The 24,683-nt window shown below is 38.9% G+C and overlaps 1 protein-coding gene across 3 annotated transcripts in view; it reads right to left on the bottom strand.

Annotated features, from left to right (window-relative positions):
• Positions 1-10,577: 10,577 nt before the first annotated feature.
• APC (APC regulator of WNT signaling pathway) overlaps positions 10,578-24,683 on the bottom strand; it is a 135,649-nt gene continuing 121,543 nt past the window's right edge. For all 3 annotated transcript variants that reach the window (XM_036740971.1, XM_036740969.1, XM_036740970.1), the window contains 2 exons: positions 20,330-20,544; positions 10,578-18,339 (listed from right to left, as the gene is read on the bottom strand). In XM_036740971.1, the coding sequence (XP_036596866.1) occupies positions 11,763-18,339; positions 20,330-20,544 (6,792 nt within the window). In that variant the 3' untranslated portion in view covers positions 10,578-11,762. The remainder of the gene's footprint in view (positions 18,340-20,329; positions 20,545-24,683) is intronic.

Below are 24,683 nucleotides of genomic sequence, written 5' to 3'. Positions count from 1 at the left end.
CCAGCGGGGGGCTGGGGGCGGGGAGTTGGGGACACAGCCTTCCTGTTCCTTCCTTTCAGTCTTTTCTCTTGCAGGCTGTGTACTTCCTAAAACTCTCAAGGGGGACTCAAGTCTCTCTTCTGGTTTAAGGATTACCATGGTCCAAATTGTCCAGGGCAGTGATTTTTGATCTTGGGTCAATGAATGCTTAGAAAAATTTTTTGGATCTTAGTTATGATTGGGGCAGAGCCAAGATGGCAGAATAAGGCAGGTACTCACCTGAACTCTCCCCAATTCCCCTGCAAACCATTTTAAAATAACACCTCAAAATGAATTCTGGAGCAGCAGAATCAACAAAAGGATGGGGTGAAACAATTTTACAGACAGAAGGGTCTATCTCGTTGAGGTAAGAGTGGAGCGCAGTCTAGTACAGGGAGCCTGGGTAAACCAGCAGCAGGCTCCAGGCCCCAGCAAGCCAGAAGCAAGGTGCTGTCCCAGTAGATCAGTGCAGGCCTTGGGGGCAACTGAATCAACCACACAGACTTGACAGGCTCTCAGCCCACAGATGGTAAGGGGGCCAGACAACTGGTCAGAAGAAGATTATAGGGGACACTGTGCTGGTACTGGGTGTAGGACTCTGTCATTGTCCAAATGGGGGTCTGGTTCACAGACCCAGGTCACAGTCCTAGGGTGAGGAAGAGCATTAGTACATTACAGTGTGCAGCTGCAAGGGAGTAAGGATCCTGGTCACAGTTTAGTTTTCTTATTGATCACTTTTAATTAAAGAAAACTCCAAGAAAGGTTCAATACTCTCATAAAACATTTTAATTCTAAGGTATTATCTCAACACCACCTGAAAATCAAGGAAACCTGGTATCCTTCATAACTTCAGCTCTGGAAAAATGCTACAAAATCTGTATATTATCTTTGAAGGCCTACAAGCTGACTTGGTACATTCCCACAAAGATACACCATCCATCCATGCCTAATTACAAATGATCTCATTTTCCTCCTAGGAGCCAGGGAGTCTGCTATCCTTGGTCTGTTGTCAATGGCCTAAGGATACAGATGGGTCCTATAAATCAATTGAGCATTCCTCTAAGACAGAGAGGGGTAATTGTTGGCCCCAGGTGAGTGTTAGCCTGGTTTCCTTAATGTAACCAATCATGTTTTTTTCCCCCATCCTCCCACCCCCATGGTGCCAACACTATAGTCAACAGTTTTATTTTCCTTGTCTATCCTGTTCTGTTCTTTATTCTATGCTTACAAAAAGCCTGAGGTAGCCATTTGACCCACTTTATTAACAGATTGGCATACTGCCCATAAACTCACCTTGCTTAAAGAAAATGTGCCTTAGTTTGCCTGTATTGAATTTCACTCATGACAGTTGGGACAATCAACATAAATCTATTAAGTGGTCACTCTTATGTGCCAGGTAATGTGCTAGGGATAAAAAAGACAAAAGTGGAACAGTCACTGACCCCAAGGAACAGATAGACTAGTTGGGTGAGAAACATACATATACAGGGATATTCAAAGTAGATACAAGGTAATTCTAGGACAAAGGCACTTGCAGATGAGTGGATCCAAATTTGAGCTAAGCATTGAAAGAAACCAGGGAATGAAACGAGAAGGGAATGAATTAAGGAATGGGGGACAGCTGACCATTGTAGAACTTATGCATAAAGAACAGTAAGGCCTGTTTGAACTGTAGTGAATGGGAAGTAATGTATAACAAGATTGGAAATGTAGGTTGGGCCAGGTTGAAAAGGATTTTAAATTCCCAACAAGAATCTACATTTGATCCTTTACGTAATATAATTGTGAGAAACTCAGCTGTGGGGATCACAGGACTTCCTAGGCAGGGTAAAACCCTTAGGAGGACCCATGCGATAGCCCCTTAATGTGACTGTGGGGATCACAGGACTCCCTAAGCAGGATCAGGAAGTAAGCCTGGGATGTGCTTCCAAAGATCAATGCTTTCCTGGTTGCATAACTTTAGGAAGATCCATGTGATAGCCCAAATAACTCAGAGTGGGCAGAGGAAAGCATTTATTACACTTCTCATGAGAAAGGAGGTACAGCGTTTACTAGGAAAACCCATGCCAATACAGAAGCGGGAGTGAGGTTAACCAGTTCTACCCTCCTTGGCTGAGTTACATTCTTCACTTCCCTACATTCCCTTCTTAACTTATGCAGATTATGTAGTGGCAGTGAAGAGACTTGACCAGGGCATGACCCCTCAGGCTTGAATTGGTTGTCCCAGCCTAGCCTTTCTGGTCCCCCTGATGCCAGGATGGCCTTTGTCTTAGTAAGCAAGCTTCCCCACAGCTATTGATTATCTCCCAATAACTTCTGTGGGAGCAAAACAAGATACCATAATATCCCTTCTTACATACTGAAGAAAGGAGTAAAGGAGTTTATTGAATAGGGGAGTGACATCATCAGACCTGCATTTTTACTAGTGTTTGGTCCACTACACTGTGATGCCATGATAATTCCCCCTCCTTGAGATTTTTATCTAATTCTTCATATTTTAATATATTCACAACCTCATCTGTACATGCAAAAATTCTGTTGCTACAGATTTCAAACCATCCACTGCTTTTCATTGTGTGTGACTACTGTCCATATTCTTCAATAAATCCTCCGTAGAGGATCTACCGATGGAGGTCTCTGCAATCTCACAAAAAGTGGTTTGACTGGTACAACCCCAGTCCCTCCCCATAAAACCCCACCCCACCATGTATATATGCCAAGGCATAAACTCAGAGGCTGGGCATTTCTCCAACCCTTGTCACCACCCCTATTTTTAACCTCTTGCTCTGGACTTCTCTATCATGTCCGCATGCTAGGTACCTTCTCCCTTCTCTTCTCCCTCCCACTTTTCTGCTTCTTTTTGTCTGTCATCTTCCCCATCCTAGAGCGTAAGCTCCTTAAAGGCAAGGACTGTCTTTTGCCTTTCCTTGTTTCCTCTATGCTTAGCACAATGCCTATTATCACATATAGAAGACAGTTAATAAATGTTTATTGACTGGTACACTTAAATTCCCTATACCCTAACCCCTCATTCTTCACTCCTTATTAGGCAGTTTAGAAAATACTCTTACTTTAATGATTCCTGAACAAGTATCATACTGGTTCTGTCTAAAAGTCTATGCCTTAAAGAATGACTGGAGTGTGGATTTCTTACTTCCTTCCCCAGTGTACTTGGAGCATAGACACTGATAGCAGCTGTTCTCCTCCTCCTTGTGATTAGCAATAAAGTTTGTTAAAACCTATCTCTGTGTGGCTGTCACTTTTGGTTGGAACTCCCTTGCACTACGAAACTGGTGGCTGTAATGGGATATGAATACTGCATTTGGTCAGATCACTATTTCAAGAAAAGAGGGGAAGGGGAAGTGTCATAGGGATGGGAATCTTCCCAGTGGAGCCTGGTGACCAGATGTCTAGGAGGCTTTATGTTACAAAGGCGTTCAGTGATCAAGAGAGTTTTCCCCAAAATCCTTGTCAGGATATCGAATGATAGATTGCTCTGGAACAATTAACATCAGGGAAAATAAGAATATCCCTTTGCCGCTCATCATAAGAAAGAAGTTCTCACCCAGAGAAGGGAGCAACAGGGGTAGACTTGCTAAAAAAATCCAGAATCTGTCCAATAACCACTACTACCCAGTTGCAAAATGACAGGCTGTGGACAGATGTGGGTATATGATGTGAGGGTACTTGCTAGCATTCAAGACAGGCACCAGAAAACTCACGGGAATTTAAGTAGTAGGGATAGTTCACATTATTGAGAGCAATGCCTGAACAGTCCCCACTGTGAAAGATGAATGGATTGTTCTAGAGGCCTTATCCGTTGACTTTCTTCAGAGGGGACAGCAGGGACAACAAACTACCCTACTAGAATGGATTTACATGGTCATTAAAGAAACACTCATTTTGGGGGGAGGGATTTCCCAGTTGCTCCAGGCTGGTCGTTGTCTACCCACACAAAAGCAATTTCTATCCTGAGACAGAAGGCTTTATTCCTGCCTTTATGTTGTTGAGAATGAATGTAAGCACACAACTATAGTGGTATTGCAGCGAGTTGTAGTTCCAGCCATTCAAATGAATTGTAGTCTCAACTTCCACTGAAGACTGTGTCATAGACAAAGGCCTGTTGGGTTGCTTTCCAGGGACAGATTGACAGGCCAGATAGCCACAGTCCACCATCATTGCCTAGTGCCTACTAGCTGTGGGGCAGGTAGCAGTTTATAATTCTTCAACCCCAGTTGCCTTTCCCCACCAAAGAGGTTCCATTCAAGAAGTATAAAATTCCAGGCAGAGAGAGGATCATAGCCTTAATAAAAACAAACAAACAAACAAACAATTAGATTCTGGAGTCATACTCCAGACTGTCTCTCATTTCATCAGTCCGGTGTAGCCAATCATAAAAGCTATGGCCCTTGCTAACTATTGACTATTGGGTGCTAAGCGAAGTTGTAGACACCTCTGCCCTGGCTGTGCCAGATCATAGTGGCTGTGATTGAAACTCTGGGGGCCACACCTGGTGAATGATATGCTGTGGCAGAAATGGTTAATGCCCTACTCCTCTTAAGGAAGTCTGACCAAGCCAATTTGATTTTACTTGGCAGTGAATACAGTGCACCTTTACTGTCTTGCCTCAAAGATATGTTAATAATCCTGCCATTTGCCACCAATAGGTGGGATGCAACTTGACTGACACTATATTGATATTATTATAGCAGAAACAACTAAGGCAAAAGTGGACACTGTCCCAAGGGTCCAATTGGAAGAAAACAGCCACATCTTTGATCTTGCCATCACCCATGTGTTCCACTTCTATGTTCATGAATTCCAAATTCCTTTATGATCTTTTATTCCATCTTTTACTATGTCTTATGACCCCTAGCCCTGTCCCTCCTCACTGTAACTTCCAATCTTTCCTTTCCAGGCCATCATCTCTGAACTGGCTATTGTAATCCCTTCCCTATTTTGACCCCTTGGTGAACCAGTTCAACTCCATATTCTACACTAGAATCCTTTGCCCCCTTGTCCTATTTCTAATAATACCTTGCCTAAGCCCAGCCTCAAATTACTCCCAATATCTGCCACCTTCTCTTTTATTCAAAATGCTGCTGAAGAGAAAATTACAAAACTGTGCTGTGACCACTACAAATTTATGTCACTATAATTTAAACTGAACCTGTACTTCATTAAGGTGATCTTTTTCTATTTCCTCAATAGAGTTGCCTCATTTTTTAAAAACTGAAGTCTTTTACATGCACTCTTGATCTGATCCCTTCTTCTCTAGTAGACTGACCCTCCATCATGCCCATTTTCCAGCTACGCTTCAATCTCTTATCAATTGGCTCCATCCCTGCTGCCTCCAAACATGCATGTCTCCCCCATCCTAAGGAAAAAAAATTCATTTGATCCCACCATTCAGGCTATATTTCTCCTTCCCTTCTCAGGTGGACTCTTTTGAGAAAGTCATCTCTACTTTGTCCCTCCAATTCCTCTCCTTTCACTCAATTCTAAACCACATGAAATCTTGCTTCTGACCTACACCATGGTTCTTCAAAACCTTTTCATTTCTTCTTAAGCCTTCTGTGACTCCTCATCTCCACACTCTTTCAGTCGAGAGCCTTGTCTCATATTGCACTGAAAAAAAAATTGAGGCCATTCACTGAGAGCTTCCTCTTCTCTCCACCTCATCTCATATCAATCAGGGGCCTCCTACCACTATCACCTCCTTCACTCGTTTCATGGTAGTCCTTCTCTTTGCCAAGACAAAACCCTCAATATTGACAAGGGATCTCATTCCAGCCCTTCTTCTCCAGAAGATTGCCCTCCTCATCATTCTCATTCTCACTAATCTTCAACGGCCCCTTGCCTCCTGCCTACAAACATGCCTGTCTCTCCCATCCTCAAAAACCCTATTCACTGCACTAGTTACTGTTTCATACGGCTTTTCCCTTTTGTGGGTAAACTCTTTGAGAAGGCCATCTACAATAGGTTCCTTCAATTTTCTTTCCTCTCATTCTTTTTAACTCTTATAGTCTGACTTCTTTCCAAAGTTATCAATAATCTCTTAATTGCTAAATCTAATGACCCTCCCCCCACCATCCTCTTCCTTTTTGACCTTTCTGAAGTTGAGTATTTTCTTCTCCTCAAAACCTTCTTTTTTTCTAGGTGTCCCTGACATTCTGTCCTAGTTCTCTACCAGTCTGTCTACTCCTCAGTCTCCTTTCACTGGACCATTATCCATGTCATGTATGCTAAACGTGAGTGTCCCCCAGAGCTCTGTTTTGGGCCCTCTTTTCTTCTCCTTCTATACCAGGGGTGGGGGACCTGCAGCCTTGAAGCCACATGTGACCTTCTAGATCCTTAAGTGCCGCCTTTTGACTGAATCCAAATTTTACAGAACAAATTTATTATTATTTTTATTATTTATTAAAAGGACTTGTTAGGTAAAATTTGGATTCAGTCAAAAGGCGGCACTTAAGGATCTAGAAGGCCCCTGCAGAAGACCCCTGCTCTGTATTTCCCTTGGTGATCTTATTAGCTCCCATTTTTTCAATTGCTGATGATTCTCAGATCTGCTTATTCAGTCAGCCTTAATCTACCCCAACTCCAGAATTCAACTGCCCATTAGACATATGGAACTAAATGTCCACTAGACATCTTAAACTCAACATGTCCAAAACTAAATTTATTATCTTTCTCCTCAAACCCTCCAACCCTTCTAAACTTCCCTATTACAGTCAAGGGTGCCACCATACTCCAACCATCCAGGCTCAAAACAGAGATGTCATCTTTGACTGTTCTTTCTTTTACTTCCCACATCCAATTTGCTGCCAAGGTCTGTTGATTTTATTTCTATAACATCTCTTGCATATGCCCTCTTCTCCCCTCTGACACTGCTACCACCCTGGTTCAGGCTCTCATTACCTCGTGCTGAACTGTTGTAACAGCCTACTGGTTGCTCTCCCTCTTTCCATCCTCCACTGTTGTCAAATTAATCTTCATAAAGCACAGATCTGACCATATCTCCCTCACCCAACTCAATAAATGCCAATGGCTTCCTATAACCTTGAGGGGTTTGTCTTGGCAAGGAGGACTCAACTGAAAGTGCAGAGAGGATATAAAATCCTGTTTGGCATTCAAAGCCCTTCACAAACTGACCCCCTTCCTGCTTTTTCAGTCTTCTTACACCAAATGTCCCCCCATCCCCATAGCTTTCAATTTAGCGACAGTGGCCTCCTATTGATTCCTCATGAGACATTTTATCTCCAGACTTCAAGCATTTTCACTGGCTGTATGCTCCCTATGCCCGCCTCATTTCCACTTTCTGGCTTCCTTCAAGCCCCAGATAAAATCCCATCTTCTACAAGTCTTTCCTGACCCCCCTTTGCTAGAGTTTTCCCTATACTGGTTATTTCTAATTTATCTTTTATACATCTTGTTTTTTACATAGTTGGCATGTTGTCGCTGTAATTACACTATAACCACAGAGTACAGGGGCTGTCTTTTGCCTTTGTATTCCTAGTGCTTGGGAACATAGCAGGTGCTTAACAAATGTGAATTGACTCTACACAGTTGATTCTAGTCTGTATCAATGATCTCCAAATTGCCAATTCTAATAGCCTTCTCACAATTATCAACCTTTTTAACCTTTCTGCAGCTCTTGACACTGTCCATCACCCTCTTCTGGACCTTCTCTCCCCTTTAATTTCCATGACACAGCTTCCTCCTGGTTTTACCTCCTAATTGTATGATTGTTCTAGTACTATGTGGCTCTTCTTCCATATCATACACCCCTGCTAACTATGGGTATCCCCCAAGGCTCTGCCTTGGGCCTTCTTCTCCCTCTGTATCATTTTGCTAGATGTCATCAGCTTCCATGGATTCAATGATCATTACCCTGTTAGATGATTCCCAGATCTCACCAGCCCTAAACTTGTTCCCGAGTCCCAGCCTCGCATTTCCAACTGCCTTGTAGACATGCCCCAAACAACATCTTTTTCCATAAACCCTCCCCTCTTCCAAATTGCCCTATTAGAGTCAAGACCACCACCACCCTCCCACTTACCCAGGATCAAAACCTTGAAGTCATCTATGACTCCTCACTCTTACTTCCATACATCTATTCTGCTGTAGTCTTTTCGTTTCTACCTTGCAAACATCTTTCACATACTTACTCTTTTCTTCATTCACAGAGACAGTACTTTAGTCCTGGCCCTCATCACTTCTCACCTGGAACATTACAATAGCCTTCTCCCTGCCTCAAACCTTACCCCACTTAGCTGCCAAAGTGATTATCTTCAAACACAGTTCTGGCCATCAATTCCATCCTCAATAACTCCAAAGGCTTTATTACCTCTAGGATCACATATAAAATTCTGTTCAGCTTTCAAAGCCAAATCTGTCCCCTACCTTTTGAGTCCTCTTAGACTTTACTCTCTGCTATGGACTCTTTGATCCAACAATAATGACCTCCTTACTATTCATCATATAGGATACTCCATCTCTGTGCTTTTTCACTGCCTGTTCCCTATGGTTGGAACACTTGCCTTCACCTTTGCCTACTAGCTCCCTTGAAAACTTAGTTCAAATCCTATTCTTCAGGAAGTCGTTGCTGGTTTCCTTTTCTCCTGCAGTACTTTCCCCTTTTAAACTCCCATTTACAGTCTATAAATCTTTTATGTAAATAGTTGCTGTATATAATGTACAAATGACTCCAACTAGGTGTTGAAGTGGATAGAGGGCTGAACTTGGAGTCAGGAAGATCCGAGCTCAAATCTGGCCTCAGAACCTTACTAGCTGTGGTCAAGACACAATCTTTTTGTCTGTTTCAGTCTCCTATCTCCCACGGTTTTGAGGATAGAATGAGACATTTATAAAGCATTTCGTAAACCGTAAATTGCTATAAAAATTAGTTGTCTCACCCATTAAAATGTGAGCTTTTTGAGAGCAAGGAACATGTGCTTGTCCTTATTTGTATGCGCAGCACTTAGCACAGTGCATGGTATACCATATTTGGATAAATGCTTGCTTGATCAAATAATCAAAAACCTTTCAAGCTGTGTTTTACCCTACTAAACTGAATGCTTATTTGTAATCTGCACACAGCAGGATCTTGCATTTTCACAGTATGTGTGAAGATATGATTTGCTGTAGAAAAACTGGCCACAACAGTCTATCTGTTCCCCTCCTAATGCTGTCATTAGGGACTCACTAGATATGTGTACAACATTTTAAATGATGTTATAGAATTAAGAAAGGTATATGGTTGTTAGTTACTTGTGTTTTTTTGACACCTAAAAAAATTGGTGATACCTTTTCAATTCTTCTGTGACCTTTCCCTCCTTTGAGGGATTTTAAAAATTAATCCCTACCTACCTTCAAAACTGTTTCAATTGCCAGCATGGATTTCGTTATTCTTCCTGAATTCATTTCTTAAATTAACATGTCTATTTCTGGTGGCAGAGTCCAAATGTGGTACTTTAGTCATCAATGATCATTTAGCAAACTGGCAAATTTTTCCCATTTCATGTCTATTTGTTATCCTTCCAGTTTAACCTATGTATGCAGTTGGGTCTCACACTAGACTTTCTGCAGGCTTAGCTTCCTTTTCTGCTTTTCAATTGCTTTTTAGGGTATAGTGATTGTGATTTTATCAACTCCATCCAAACATTGTACAAATGGGATTGGACTCTAAACCAGATTGCCCTTAGCCACTGTGCCTCTGTTTAATAAAAAAAAACAAAACAAAACAAAAACAAGTATTTGCTGGTTATAGTGACTTATGGAGTTTCAGTCTCATTTGAACTATTTTACAAATAGTTAAACTTCACTAAGATTACGGCAATGGAATTCCTTTTGTATGGAGAAAAATGCAGAATGTTATATACAGTCACTGTATAGAGTTTTACAGTTAGCACTGTCAGTTCCCCCCCGCCCCCATAAGGTACTATGAAAGGACTATTTAGAAGTGGTTAGAGAGTAAAAATATACTAATAAAACATTAAAATAATGATTTATTTGTATCTTATTTTTTCAGTGTTTACAGATTGTATGAATAGGTTGAGGTTTTTTCTAACTGGACAGCTAGGTAGTGCACTAGAGAGAGTGCTGTGCTAGGCTTGGAGTCTGGAACACAAGTTCACATTTGGTCTCAGATACTCACTAGCAGTATGACTCTAGTAAAGTCACCTAACCTGTTTGCCTCAGTTTCCTCATCTGTAAAATAGGGATGATTACCGCACCTACTTCTCATAGTGTTTGTGAGGATCAAATGAGTAAGTAATTATAAAGCCCTCAGCATAGCACCTGGTACACAGTGAGTGCTATATAAATGTTAGCTACTCTTCTAACTGTACACAAGGTATCTCATTTTATCCTTTCTTCTAATCTGGTCATGATTCTGACTGTTCCTCTTCGTAATCAATGATTTAACTTTCCACTCAATGATTTGACTCTACACACAAATAATTCTGAAATGACGCCCAGTGATCATTTCTCGTTCAATCAAGTTCTATTGTTTGGAAAGTATTGTTTCTTAAGAGTAAATGTGTGACCAAATTAATGAATTCTTTAAATTCAGAATTCTACTAAGTGAATTTATTTTAAGTGAGAGATTCTTCATAATGAAAGATTACCTTTCAGAAAACAGTAAAAATGGAAACTATTAAACAGCAAGAAACATTGGTAGATACTTTCAAATCTTATCATACAAAGGAACGTAGTAAACCGAGGAATAAGTGCCACTGCATAATCTATACAGCTTTCTTCAACAAGCTGCTTTATTACAGCAGAATTTTTACTCTAAATGCATAGGGCTTGAAGAAACTGCATATAAGCTTTTAAAATGATTAAGCAAATGTGAAATAAGACCCTTCAAATACAGATTTCAGTAACACACAGTTTACATACAGCAATAATTTATTCTAAATTGTTCATTTAGTTTCTGTTGAGACATAACCCATGTCTCATTAATAAAAGAGCAGCCATCTCACCTCAAATACCAGAATATACAACAAGTTACAGCATAGCAAAAATTAATTCTACCTACTTTCAGATAAAATCTAATTCAGGTAAAATAATTTCATTCAAGGTTTTATTGTTACACATTTCCTTTTTTTTAAGAGCACAAACTAGTGTAAATTTTTACACCATAGCTATCTATGCACATTATGTGACCACAGAACTGTTAATCATTACTTCAGAAATTGAACCATCAGTTTCATTCATGCAGAAGAGCAAGCTGGGAAAATTTGTTCATTCGGAACCATATTACTGTGAATTTCACAGTCACATGATTAATTTTTGGATTAGATGGACGCTTGAGTATACTGAGTTTTGTTTTTTTTGCATAAATAATACCAATTTCTCCCTGATGTAAGTTTAGTCATTTTATAATCTAGAACTGATTGATACACAGCAATATATTGTACCCTCTATCTGTAGTGTTCATTATTTTAAGACAAGCAATAATTAAAGGATCATTGTATGGGATGCTACTTAAATACATGTAAAACATACTGTACAAATATACTTGCTTTACCAATTTTCCTCTAAACTATCAAGTGTCCTCCAAAATATGACCAGTGAAGACAAAGTATACTATTAAATATGGCTTCCAGAACAAAGACCCTCTAGCAAGAATCAATCTATTTACAAAAAATTCTTATTTTTTAAAGTTTCATTTGAAACACAATTTCTACATAAGGGTTGTAAATAATACATAATTTTCTTTGTTTCACCTTTTAGCTCTTTTAAACAGAAGTTACCAGGTAAGATCCAGAATGGCGTTTAGGGCTTTGAGCTCCACTAGATTCTGTATTTTCAGTTTTTGAATCTCGTTTTTTTGTGCTGTTATTTACTGGTGTGGGGATCTGTGATGGGCGGGCTGAACTGCTATCTGCACTGCTTTTCCTAGGACTTGGATTGTAATTGAAAGGAGTTACCCTGGCAGCAACAGTTCCACTAGGTGAACTGTGCTTGCTTGAGTTAGTAGAACTAAATGGTGTACGCTCAGCAATAGAACTTTCACTAGTCTCTGGAGTAGGGGCAAGATTGCCTTGTCCCGATTTTGTCTCAGTAGCCTTTTTGTCTGGGCTATCTATCTGAATGAAAGAATTCAGACGGTTTTCTAAGCCTACAGTGCGAGCAGGAGCACTGCTGCCATTACCCCCATTTGGTTTTCCCTGATTATCTTTTGGATCTTTATTACTAGAATTAACCTTCTCTGAAACAGTGTCAATCACCGGGGGTGTATTTCCAGTAGGAGATCTTCCTGATCTAGGGTTATTAATGGGACAGTCCTCAATTCTTACCCATACATCTTCTGTCTTGGAGACAGCAGGTGCCATTTGATAAATTAAAGTCTTTGAATCTGCACCATTTGTAGCACCTGAGGAAGTAACCTGGGAAACACAACTTATGGGAGTCATTTCATTTTCTTTTATTTTTCTCCAAGTTCCTTTTGCTGGTCCTTGGTTTTCTTTAGTCTGTTTTGTTCCCAGAAATGAGCTCACATGTTTTTCATCTTCACTTTTTGCCTTTTCACTGGATTCTGATGAAGCAGAGAGAATTGAGGAGGAACTTCCAGTTCTTCTCCAAGTGCTTACACGAGGAAGTGATGATGAATGCTTACTATGCTCACGCTTCCAAGTTCCTGACCTATTAATTGGAAGTCTAGAAGGACTCTCAGAGTGGGAGCGAGCTATATCATGGCGCTTTGTTGATCTTCCATCATTAAACTCTATAGAAGGATTAAGATTAGGTGGGAGTTTTCGCCAACCACCAGTCTGAATAGATGAATGTGTGGATAAAGACATATCAGGAAGGGATGGACTTAAAACTGGAGTCTGTACCTGGGATCTAGTAGGAGAATCTGGTCTAGAAGATGAAGACAAAGATTCAAATGATGCAGATTCTTCCAATTTTCTCCTTAGTGTTGGGCTTGGAGTTTCTTTGATGAAAGTTGACTGACGCACTAAAACAGGTCTTTCTGATCTGTCAGATTCACTTCCACTAGATTTGGTTGAAGACATTCTAGAAAGTTCAACTTTTTTATTAGTTCCATTGCTGTTAGTTATCTGATTTAGTCCTTTGGAGGCAGATTCACTTCTGGGTATATTACTGGCATTCTTGGATAAACCTGTTTGCTTATTAAGGTTTTGCTGGCTCATCTGTCTTCCTGGAGATGTATATGACATTTTCCCTGAACCTGAGGACTTAGTTGAAGCAGTACTGGGGGATGATGTCCGTGGCAGTTGAGATAATTTGTTAGGAGGACTTATTCCATTTCTACCAGGAGAAATTGAGTTTCGTCCTGGGGACTGCATAGGTCTACTCAATGGTTGCTGAGATGGTCTTGAAGGAGTTGAATCTCTAGATCCTGATCTAGAAGGTCCCTTACTTGAACCACCTGGTTGAGATGTCTGCCTGGTCAAAGGACTTAATTCCGATTTCACTGATGGCTTAGTTCCCCTAGGAGAAGTACTAGATGCTGGACCCTCACTGGGGCTTTTGGAAGCTGGGGTTTTGAGCGATGGGCCCTTTTTGGAAACTGGACTTGTACTTGAAGAACTATTTCGGATTCCTGGAATGTGAATCATCGTCCTTCCTCGAGAAATTGAAGGCATATTTGTTTGCAGGGGTTGTTTCAACTGACTTGAAACCTCTGAATTAGAACGAACTTTTCCAGTGATCAAACTTTTATAAACTTTCTTTCCTCCTTTGATTCCTTTATTTTCAGACTCTATTTTTTTAGTTTCTAATGTACTTTTCTCCCCAGGCTTTAGAATTCGTGGGCCTTTATTACTTGTAAAGGGTTTCTCCTCTTGATCAGGCGTAAGATGAAATGGTGATCCTAGAGAAATACCTGATTTTAGTGAAAGAATGGAATCAGAATCAGATGAAGCTTGTCTAGACAAACAAGCAGCAGCAGCAGCTTGATGTAAACTACTCACTATAGAATTTGCACCTTCTTGAATAGCTTTCCAATCAAAGTTCTCTGAATCAGGAGAAAAACCATGCTCTGAATCTGGTCTCTGTATATCTCTCAAATCTAATGTCAAATCTTCTGCTAATATACCATCCATGTTTCGAGGACTAGGCTTTTCATCATCACCTTTGAACCTTGATGGCCTTTTCTTTTTTGGCATTGCAGAACTGATGCATTCCTGCAAAAGGTCATCTTCAGAATCTATGCTAAGAGAACTAAGTGAACTGTTTCGTGAAAAACACACTGGGGTATCTTCAACATGGAATGACTTAGGAGCATAACCTGATGTCTGAGGTCTATTTGGTTCTACCTGTGAGTCAGGTGGCTCAGTCTGTTTAGTAGGTTCACTTTCTTTGTTATTGTTATTTTCCTGGTCAATGTCACTGAGAGAACTCAGAGATGAATTTCGAGAAAAACAGACTGGGGTATTTTCAATTGCAAAATTCTGTAACTTTTCATCTGTAGCTGCTCCTCTGTCTGGCACATCTTTGGATGACTGGGGAAAAGTGGACTGCTTCTGAAGCAAGGGTTTAGATTGACTTCGCTCTGTTGGTTGTTTTGTACAAATCTGTGTTCTATTACTCGACTGTTGGTTTGATGTTAGCTCTATTTGGTTATTAACTTTAGCTTCTGTTTCCTTAGCTTCTTTTCCTTTCAACTCTGCCTTTTCCCTGGAAAGGTCAACATCATCATCATCAAAGTCAAGAGAACTCAAAGAATCATTTCGTGAGAAACAGTAAGGAGTTCCCTCAATAGGCGTATAGTGATGTGGAGAATCAAAAGTAAAGCTTCCTCTCACACGTTCTTCATTATTTGGAAGCTTATCAATAAAGTCTCTTGGATTGTTTTTCAAGTTTAGTTTCTTTGAATCCTTGTTATCTGTGTAAGATCTTTCAACATTCAGATTTTTTGATTCTGTATTTTTTCTAATACGAGTTCTATATTCAACGCTTTGTGGCATTGGCTTTACTGGTGATGTAGGTTTCTTTTTCTCACTGTCTACTGGGCTTTTATTATTTCCAGATGAAGATGCTGATGCTTGTTGAATCTGATCCATTATCTTCTTCACACGGAGAGGCTTGTGACTCTTTCCTTTAGGCATAGCTGAATTAATGCACTCAGCAAGGATTTCACCTTCCTCTGTTTTGTTGTCATCTAATGCAGAGGTAGTTACATTTGGAATTTTTCCTGTTTGAATGTCATCTGTACTTCTGCCTTCTGTAGGAATGGTATCTCTTTTTTCGAACTCTCCTAATTGTGCCCCTGTACCAGTACTTTCAACAACAGCCAACTCATTTGGAGGTGATTCTATTGTGAGATCACTTAGAGATGTAGCTGTGGAAAAGTTTATAGGTGTGCCTTCTACACAATATACCCGTGGCATATCATCTCCAGGAGTAAAACTAACATGTTTTTGAGCTTGCAACCTGTTTTGTGAAGGAAGAAGTTTGTATACAGGCAGTTGACTTGGTTTCCTGGCCACTGGTGGAGGTATTTTTGAAGCAGCTTGTGAGGGCTTTTTGGCTTTATGTGAAGATTTCGTTGGCATAGCAGAAATAATACATTCTTCTAATATTTCAATATCATCATCATCAGAGTCCTCCAATATATCTTTCTCAGATTCAGTAGGTTTCTCTGCCTTTTTCTCCTTGTTTTCATTTATATCTTCTAGCTGCTCAGGCTCTGTTTCATTTCCATGGTCATTTTCTTGTACAGGAGGCATTATTCTTAATTCCACATCTTTCTGTATAAAAGGTTCATCAAGGCTGAGAGCACTTAAACTAGATGAACAAGAAAATCCATCAGGAGTACTTTCTGTAGCAAAATGTAACAAGGTGTCAGCATCAGGTAGCACCTGGACTCTCTGAACTGCAGCATTTACAGCGGCTTGCCTAGGTCCACTTTCTCTCTTTTCAGTGTTTGGTATTTTACTTTTCGTCACCTCTCTCTTAGTTTGTACGGCTTGAGGAGGAGGTGGGGTTTTACTTCTACTTGGTGGCATGGTTTGTCCAGGACTATCTGGAAGGTCACTAGGGCTTATGATGCCACTTACCATTCCACTGCAGGGTTCACTTTGGACAGAACTTGCAATTGAACGACTCTCAAAACTATCTAGTGAACTGACAGAGGTACATCTGCTAAACATAAGTGGAGTCTCTTGAACATAATGCTCCGGTGGACTTTTAGGTGTCTGAGCACCACTTTTTGCTGGAGATTTGGCACCTGAAGAAAATTCAACAGCTTTATGTCTGGCTGAGTCTGAAGGAGATAAACTAGCAGTTTGGAGTCTGTTGGCTTTGGTTCGAATATGTTGTGATGTTGATGGAACTTCACTTATTGTATCATCAGTTGAGACACTTCCACTGTTTTCTTTCAGTTCTGCTATCTGTAAATTATTAGTAGTCTCTGTCCCACGGGTTGTCTGATCCCGTCCTATTTCATCTTCAGCAGATGACAAAGAAGATAATGAACTACATCGTGAAAAACATATTGGTGTATCTTCCACACAGTAAGTCTGTATTGTTTCCTGGTTAATAGAAGAAGCTTTACAAGAGGCATTCTTCTGAGTCTGACCACTTCTATTCTGTGCTGAACTTGGATGAAGTTGATTCTGCCTTTTGGTACTAGCTGAAGTAGTTGATGTATTCCCACCACTTGAAGAGATGTGATCTGTTTTATTACTTTGTACAGATGAACTCTTTGAGAATGAAAAAGATTGCTTCTGTGAGGAGGGAGTAATATCTGCTGCATATTTTAAACTATAATCAATAGGCTGATCCACATGATGTTCTTCTTCGTTATATTTCATGCTATAATTTGTTGGTCTGTCTTCTTCTTCATGCTGTTCCTCTTCAGAATAACGTTCACTGTAGTTGGTTGGTTTATCTTCATCATAATCATCTTCATGACACAAAGACTGGTTAACTTTCTGATTAAGTCCATGATTTGAACTAACTCGATTCTGTTCTGATCCACTGGCCCCCCTTGATCTATATGGAGAAACACATTCTTGTTGTCCAAAACGTGACTGAAACTTGATATGCTTGTCATCAGTGCTTTCACTATAAGCAGAAAAGGCTGTGTTTTGACCCCGTGACTGTCTCTGTTCATTTTGTTTGATTTCGTCTTCTATTATATGTTTTGGCCTTGCCCATCTTTCATTCTGTGAAGGACTTTGTCTTCCAGAATTTAACTGTTCATCTGAATATTTAAGGCTATAATTTATTGGGGTATCTAATTCTTCATCATTATCATCCATATGATTTGCACTATGAATTTTATGAGCTAAATCAGCTGGATACTGCCCATAACTACAAAATTTACTTTCATCATCCCCAGAATAGGATTCAATAGAGGGTTTCATTTGACCTCTTTTACCATAGCCATCACTGCTACTAACACTATTTAAACTATCATTTGAAGATCTCTTATATTCCATTTTGGCATAAGGCATAGGACAAGTTCTGTTTGAATTATCTGATTTGGGAAAGTTATAAGTGTTTGAATGTGCATGGGCAGCAGATGCTCTTCTCAATGTGCTCCTCTCTTCTGTTATGCAGTGTAATTCTGTTGTAGATCCTGAACCCTGATCTTCTTGTGCATGAATTCCTGATACTTCTTCCATGACTTTAGCAATCTGGGCTGTAGCAGTAGAGAGCTGCAATCCTATTCGCTTTGAAGAATTTCCAGAATTTTCTGTTGCTGGATGAAAGGTGCTTAGTCCAATTCCTCGTTCTCTGTCCAAGCTCCGGTCTTTTTCAGATCGAGAGCTTTCCAAACTTGTCCTTGATGAAGAGGATCCTGGCAACACTGTAGTATTCAAATATGGTGAAAGTACAGTCATATTTCCAGTATTAAAATTGTCTGACCTACTGTCCTCATGACGATTAATATCAAAAGCATATTCACTATATAAATTTTGTTTATGTCTCTGTTTATTACGATGAGATGTCTTGGGACTTAAATTGTCAATATTGTCAAAAGTCTCAGATAAATGCTGAGCATCTAATTCTGCTTCTAGTGCTTTTTGCTTTCTGACATGAAGGGATGGCAAGCTTGAACCAGGAGACATAATATTGGCATCCTTATACTTTGCAGGTCTGTTTGCCATAAGGTTCCTCAATGCTGCAGCACTGCCCATAGCAATCATTTTGTGCTTTGAGTGAATTAGGTTCTTAAGCATACTAACTGCCCCCATGTCCCATAATGCTTCTTGATCTTTAGTGTTTCTTGCTGAGAGATTCCACAAAGTTCCACATGCATTGCTAACTATTGTCAAACTATGAGACTTCAAGTGCTGTAACAAGGTCTGTAAGCAACTGTTTTCTCTCAAGATTTGCCTAAAATAAAAAGAAAACAATAAAGCAAAAATTATTAAGGTCAATTTGAATAGTACATGTTAACCAATATGTTCAAAATTTTGAGTTTGGGCCTCTTAGCGCTTTTAACGAATGACATTAAGATTACTTCATAATAAGCCAATTAATCTTTGAATTCCAAAAACATCCCACAATCTTCAGTTGCTGCTTTCTTTTTTTCCTAAAGCTATCTTTTAAAATAATCTTGACTAGAAAGACTGAAAGAAATGAGTAGGTCAATATAAAAATTCTGTTCTACCATTTTACCTCATTTCCCCAAAGTCCATTTTTCTTGTTTTTAAAAGTGAGTAGATATAGTTACTATATTCACAGATAACACTACTTTCAAATTTAAGTAGGATATCTTGGTCATTGAAAAAAAAAGTATTTTTGTACACAGGGTAAGCCAGGGGTTCTTAACCTGGGGAGTGTGGACTTGTTTTTAAAAGTATTTTTAAAGTTATATTTAGATGTAATTGGTTTCCTTTGTAATCTTGTGTATATTTTATTTTCTGCATTTAAAAACATTATTCTTAGAAGGGGTCCACAGGCTTCACCACATTGCCAAAGGCATCATGACAAAAAGAAAGGGAGGGGGTAGTGATGTTAAGAACCATCCCTGTGCTAAGCTATTTATGTTTCTTGGAAGGGGTGGGGAAAATGGACAGATACCCCTCTTTGTATGTTGTACTGAGGGTATAAAGAGGTAGACTGAGGATTTTTAAATCATGAATTCCTGATCTTTTCAGAGATGTGGCACCCCACTGTCATCTCCTTGATTTTGTAGGTCTGCTCTTTTTAGTACCAAAGAAATGCTATATTATAAGAATACATATAGGTTCATCTGAATTAAAATGAACTAGAAACTTTAATGAAACTGACTCTAGACCTTTCACTCTCTCTGGCCTTAACAAATAAGAACCTCCTGAATGCTAACATTTCCAATGTCAGTGGGCTTTTGACTTGGTTGGTAAAGATCTATTGGCACAGATAGCTCCCTCAGTGGCATACCAGATGAATATGCTGAACCTGGTCTTGGCATTGCTCTCAAATGCAGTAAGTCAGAAAACAGCGAGGCTCCAGGTTTCTGTATTCTGCAAGGATATCATTCCTTATACCTTCCTCCTTCTCTCCTTACTTCCCCAAGTGTGTATCAGAAGGGTTCTAGGAGCTCTTGGAGTTTGAATAACCCTTCTGATACTCTAGCGGTCTCAGTAACTGGCTATATTCAACAGTTAGGTCAAATAAAATTATAACTAGCTGTAAGAATTTGAGCTATTATCCTCAATAAAATTAATCCTTTCAGCTCCTGATAAACTTTACTAATAGAGTCAGGTATCCCTCTATCTTGGGTTATTATCATTATATTTTTCCTCTTTATATATACACTGCATGTTGCAAATGTCTTACTTTTTGAGAACTGAAGGGGGGAGCTTTAGACCACCTTGTGAAAACTAAATTTAATTCTATGTTCCCGAGTTCTATGAGCCTTTCGAACTTTACAATGTCTAGTCAAACAAGTATTGGATAAGTCAACCATTTTCGTGATACTAAGACTACAAGTTTACCTAAAATTTTATAGTTCACAAAGCAAATGAAAAAATATTATTTCATTTAATTGTTACTGAGGCTTACAGAGACTAAGTGACTTGCCCGGGGTCATATAGCTAATGGTGGTGGGACCAGAAGCAAAACTTACATCTTCTGACTGCTAGTCTTGTACTCTTTTTAAATACCATGTCTTGAATAATCACTAATAAATATACTTTTTGTTAGTGTAGTAGCATGAATAAATTAATAGCTATTTGCTCATAAGCATATACATTTTGGGTAAGGAATTGAAATTTTATTTAAGTTCATTTTGAAATAAGATATCTGCTCATAAATATATACATTTTGAGCATGAAATTAAAATTTTTAACTTCATTCTGAAATATGCACATGTATATACACATATTAGTTATCTATATACCTGTGTTCCTCATTTGTGGCTATCAAGCTAGACACATTCCGCAATATCCCACCTCCACTCTCAATGATGGCTAAAGTATTTGTTTGGCTCCGGTAAGTTAGTGTGCCAACCAAAAATGCAAGAGCACCATCAACAGCACAGATATCAGCTTTATTTTCAGTGCAATGTGCTGACAAATTCCATAAGGCACTCAGTACGCTTTTGAGGGTGGATTCCTATAAAGAAACAGAATACATAACATCTAATCAGACATAAAATTTGTCTCTTAGAGCTTATAATGGTTTTCTTTAGAATGATACTTATTCACATTCCTTTCCCTTTTTAACAAAACATTTAAAACCTTTGGATTTTCCCCTTTGAAATACTAATTTTTGAGAGTCTAAATAAAATACTAAAGGTAAATTAAGAGATCAACAAGTCAGGAATATTCTTATTTTTAAAAATTAACATAAAAATAAAATGATTAAGGTACTTAAAGATCACAGTAATCTAGACATTAAGTAGTTCTATAAAGGAATTTCTTACAAAATTACAAAACTGTAAAATAATAATGGGTTTATATAAATTATGAAAGCATTGCTGTCGGGAAAGCACATATAAACTGCTAAAACAATGATAAAATATGCCATGAGAACAAGCTAAGTTGTGGTACTCACAGCCATATTTTAAGTATACAAGGACCATGATGAGGTGAAAATTTGTCTAACCTCTAATCTTAGATTTTTCTTTTTAACAAATATCAATCCCGCAATAAGTATTTATTAAGCAGCTACTTACAACATCTAATCAGATATAGTAGGGCACTAAAATTTATTAAAAGCTTATTTGTAGAGTAAGCTGTGCTGGGAAAGTACAAAATTTAGATGAGACATGGCCCCTTTAGACAAGATAATTTCTCAAGAAGCTTACAGCTTAGTGGGGGAATAAAATACCAACAAAGATATTAAGAATACACAAAAGTCCCTTTTAACTGCAGTAGAAAGTTACAAACCAAGGTATTATTAGAGATTTAAAGGAAAGATTATTAGTAACAACCATGTGGCACCGGAGTTGGTTTTTTAAGATGAGTTGGATTTCAACAGGTAAAGATGGGGAGTGAGGGTATAGATGTGAGAATACATGAAAATGTAATACGTCTTTTGAGGGGGCTGTGAACTATTCAGTTAGGCTGAAATATAGCACACAGGGATGTGTGATAGCACACAGGGTGTGTGTGTATGTGTGTTATTAGAGAAGGCTGGAAAAACAGGGTGGAATCATGTTTTGGAGGGCCCTGAATGGCAGAAATAGGTTCTAAACTCCACTTGGAAGGAGAGATCCAGTTTTAAGCAAGGCTTCAGTGTACAAACCAAGAAGAAAAAGCATCTGAGAAATGGGTGGGTCAGTAGGTTAGAGGGTGGAAGAATGCCACATAATGGAGGAAAAGTTCAATGTGATAAGGAAGAAGTAGTTGCTTGTCTTTCAAAGAATGAGACAGAACATTATGAAATGTAAAATGGATGATTATGATTACATTAAATTTAAAAGGTTTTGCACAAACAAAACCAATGCAAGCAAGATGAGAACAGCAGAAAGCTGGGAAGCAATTTTTACAGAAAATGTCTCTGATAAAGGCTTCACTTCTAAAATATATAGAGAACTGAGTTAAGTTTATAAAAATGCAAGTCATTCCCCAATTGGTAAGTGGTCAAAGGATATAAATAGGTAGTTATCAAAGACATCAAAACTATCTATAGCCATATGAAAAAATGCTCTTAACCACTATTCATTAAAGAAATGCAAATTAAAACAACTTGGAAGTACCACCTCACACCTATCAGATTCAGACAGAAAAGGAAAATGATAAATGTTGGATAAGATGTGGGAAAATTGGGATACAAATGCTCTGCTGGTGCAGTTGTGAACTAGTATTACTATTTTACTATTCTGGAGAACAATTAGGAACTAGGCTCAAAGGGCAATTGATCCAGCAATACCGTTACTAGGTCTGTATCCCAAAGAGAATTAAAAAAGGGGGAGAGAAAGGAAGGGATCTATTTATACAACAGTATTTATGGCAGTTCTTGTGGTGGCAAAGAATTGGAAATAGAAGGGATGCTCATCAATTGGGGAATGACTAAATCAAGTTATTATTTATGATTGTGATGGAATACTATTGTGCTATAAGAAATGATGAGCAGGCAGGCTTCAGAAAAACCTGGACTTACATGAACTGATGCAAAGTGAAGAGAGGACCAGAACTTATATACAGTAACAGCAAAACTGTATGATGATCAATTATGAATGATTTAGCTATTCTCAGCCATACAATACCAAAGGATTAATGATGAAAAATGCTATCGACATCCAGAAGAACCGATGGAGTCTGAATGTAGATCAGATCATACTATTTTCACTTTCTTTTTTTCCTTGTTTTTTTCTTTTGGTCTGTTTCTTCTTTCACAACATGACTAATATGGAAATATGTTTTAAATGACTGCACATATATAACCTATATCCAACTGCTTACCATTTTAAGGGAAGGGGAAGGTGAAGAAGACAATCTGGAACATTAAATTTTTTAAAAACAAATGTTAAAAATTGTCTTTACATGTAATTGGAAAAAATAAAATACTGTGAAAAAAAAGAATGAGACAAAACAGTTGCCTTCTAAACAGTGTTGTATAACTTTTATGGTCCTTAGATACATTCCAGAAGAGTTAACACATTCTGTCTGGATATGTTTGTCAGGGAGATGCTTTTTTAAAAAGCAAGTTTAGAATATAAAGTTTGTTGGGATGTTCAAAATTGGGAATAAAATACAACAAAATATATAAACACACATTAGGGTCAAAGTGACATGAAGAGCAACATCAATCTTATTTAGTTCCTTTTGAAGTATACATATATCTGCATTGTTGTCAATGCTGCCTGTGAAAGGACTGTCATGAAATAACATTAGTCTCCACCAGTAGTAGCATAAACTGTTACATACAGGAGATACTGAAGACTCCAAAGGGATATCATGAGTAAGTTTATACATTTTGTTCCAATTTTATTTGGGTTCATTAATACTGAGTAATAAAGCAGAATGCGGCCTGTGCTTTTATCCTAATGTGCATTTTAATTAAATGGAATAGGGTTAGAGGCAGGCATTCAGATACACAGATATTTGGCCACAGCATTTGGTAAATACATATTCTGCATTAGGAATGCAATCATATTTTGGTTTTGGTAAAGGGTGAGAGAGAAGAAGGGGAAGGAGAATAATTTGACACTTCTAAAAAAATTTGGCATGCACTGGACTTAAAAAAAAAAAGTAGCAGGTGAAACTTTCTTTCCTAGTAATGATCACAAGACTTACAACTTTGCTTCCGTTAACCTGATCTGCTGCTAGCATCTCTACACCAGGCTGAGTCTGGGGGAGTATGACATGACAGATCCAATGGGCTCCCCCAATGTGCTTTGTGTGGCTTTTCCCTGGCTATGCCTGTCACTTGAGTTTCATTCCAAATCAAAGGAAGGGATAACTTAAAGGCCTTTCTTTGATGAGGTGCACCTTGTCCAAGCAGAAATGGAGTGGGGTCAGGCATGGAATCCAGTGACTCTCATAAAAGTTTCTGGCTCTCCAACTCCATGCTGTAGATCTTCTCAAATCCTAGGTTCAACAGGACCAAGAGATTTTTTAAAATTTGGTGCCTCATAGTTTCTGAGAGCTTATCTTTAGGGGAAACTGGTTTGTAGCTGGCAGTGGCAGGTGTGTTGGAGGGTACGATGCCCAGTGACCTCATCATCAGCTTCTTCTTGGTGGCATGCAGCTATGATGTGAGGTAGGTGATGGTGCTAGTATATACTGTTCCAACTCATTCAGCTTGTGGCTCTTCAGCTTCAGCTCCTCCAGGTACTTCTTCTCTTGCTCCTTCATAGTGTTCTTGAGTACCATGAGAAGGGTTTTTGTCTGCTCTAGCTCCTTCATCAGCCCCTTGTTCTTGTCTTCCTTCACTCTGAGCTGAGCTTCCAGTTCTTTGCATTTGGATTGCCAGAGGACAGATCATCCAGCAAGAGTGAGAGAATGACAAGAATAGTGATGGGTGCTCATTTCCTGCCTTGGGACACCAATGCAGGTATTTGTTGACTAGATAACAATAATGGAGTTTTTTTGACTTCCTAATCCTGGTGATCCACATCATGCATCATACATGACATAGCCAGAAACAACGTAGAAAGCACTGCTAAAGATTACAAAGTGATGGTACTGCATATTAAGATGTATTCAAGGGAAGAGGCCCAGGAAACAGAGCAGAGAAGCATGGTAAACATTTGAATAAAGATTAATTGAAGAAACAAGGAGATATCATCATTGGAGTAGGTTACA

The sequence above is a fragment of the Trichosurus vulpecula genome, chromosome 1 (assembly GCF_011100635.1).
Source record: "Trichosurus vulpecula isolate mTriVul1 chromosome 1, mTriVul1.pri, whole genome shotgun sequence".
Taxonomy (NCBI): domain Eukaryota; kingdom Metazoa; phylum Chordata; class Mammalia; order Diprotodontia; family Phalangeridae; genus Trichosurus; species Trichosurus vulpecula.
The sequence above is the reverse complement of the archived record's forward strand: the minus strand, read 5'-3'. Positions and strand labels throughout refer to the sequence as shown.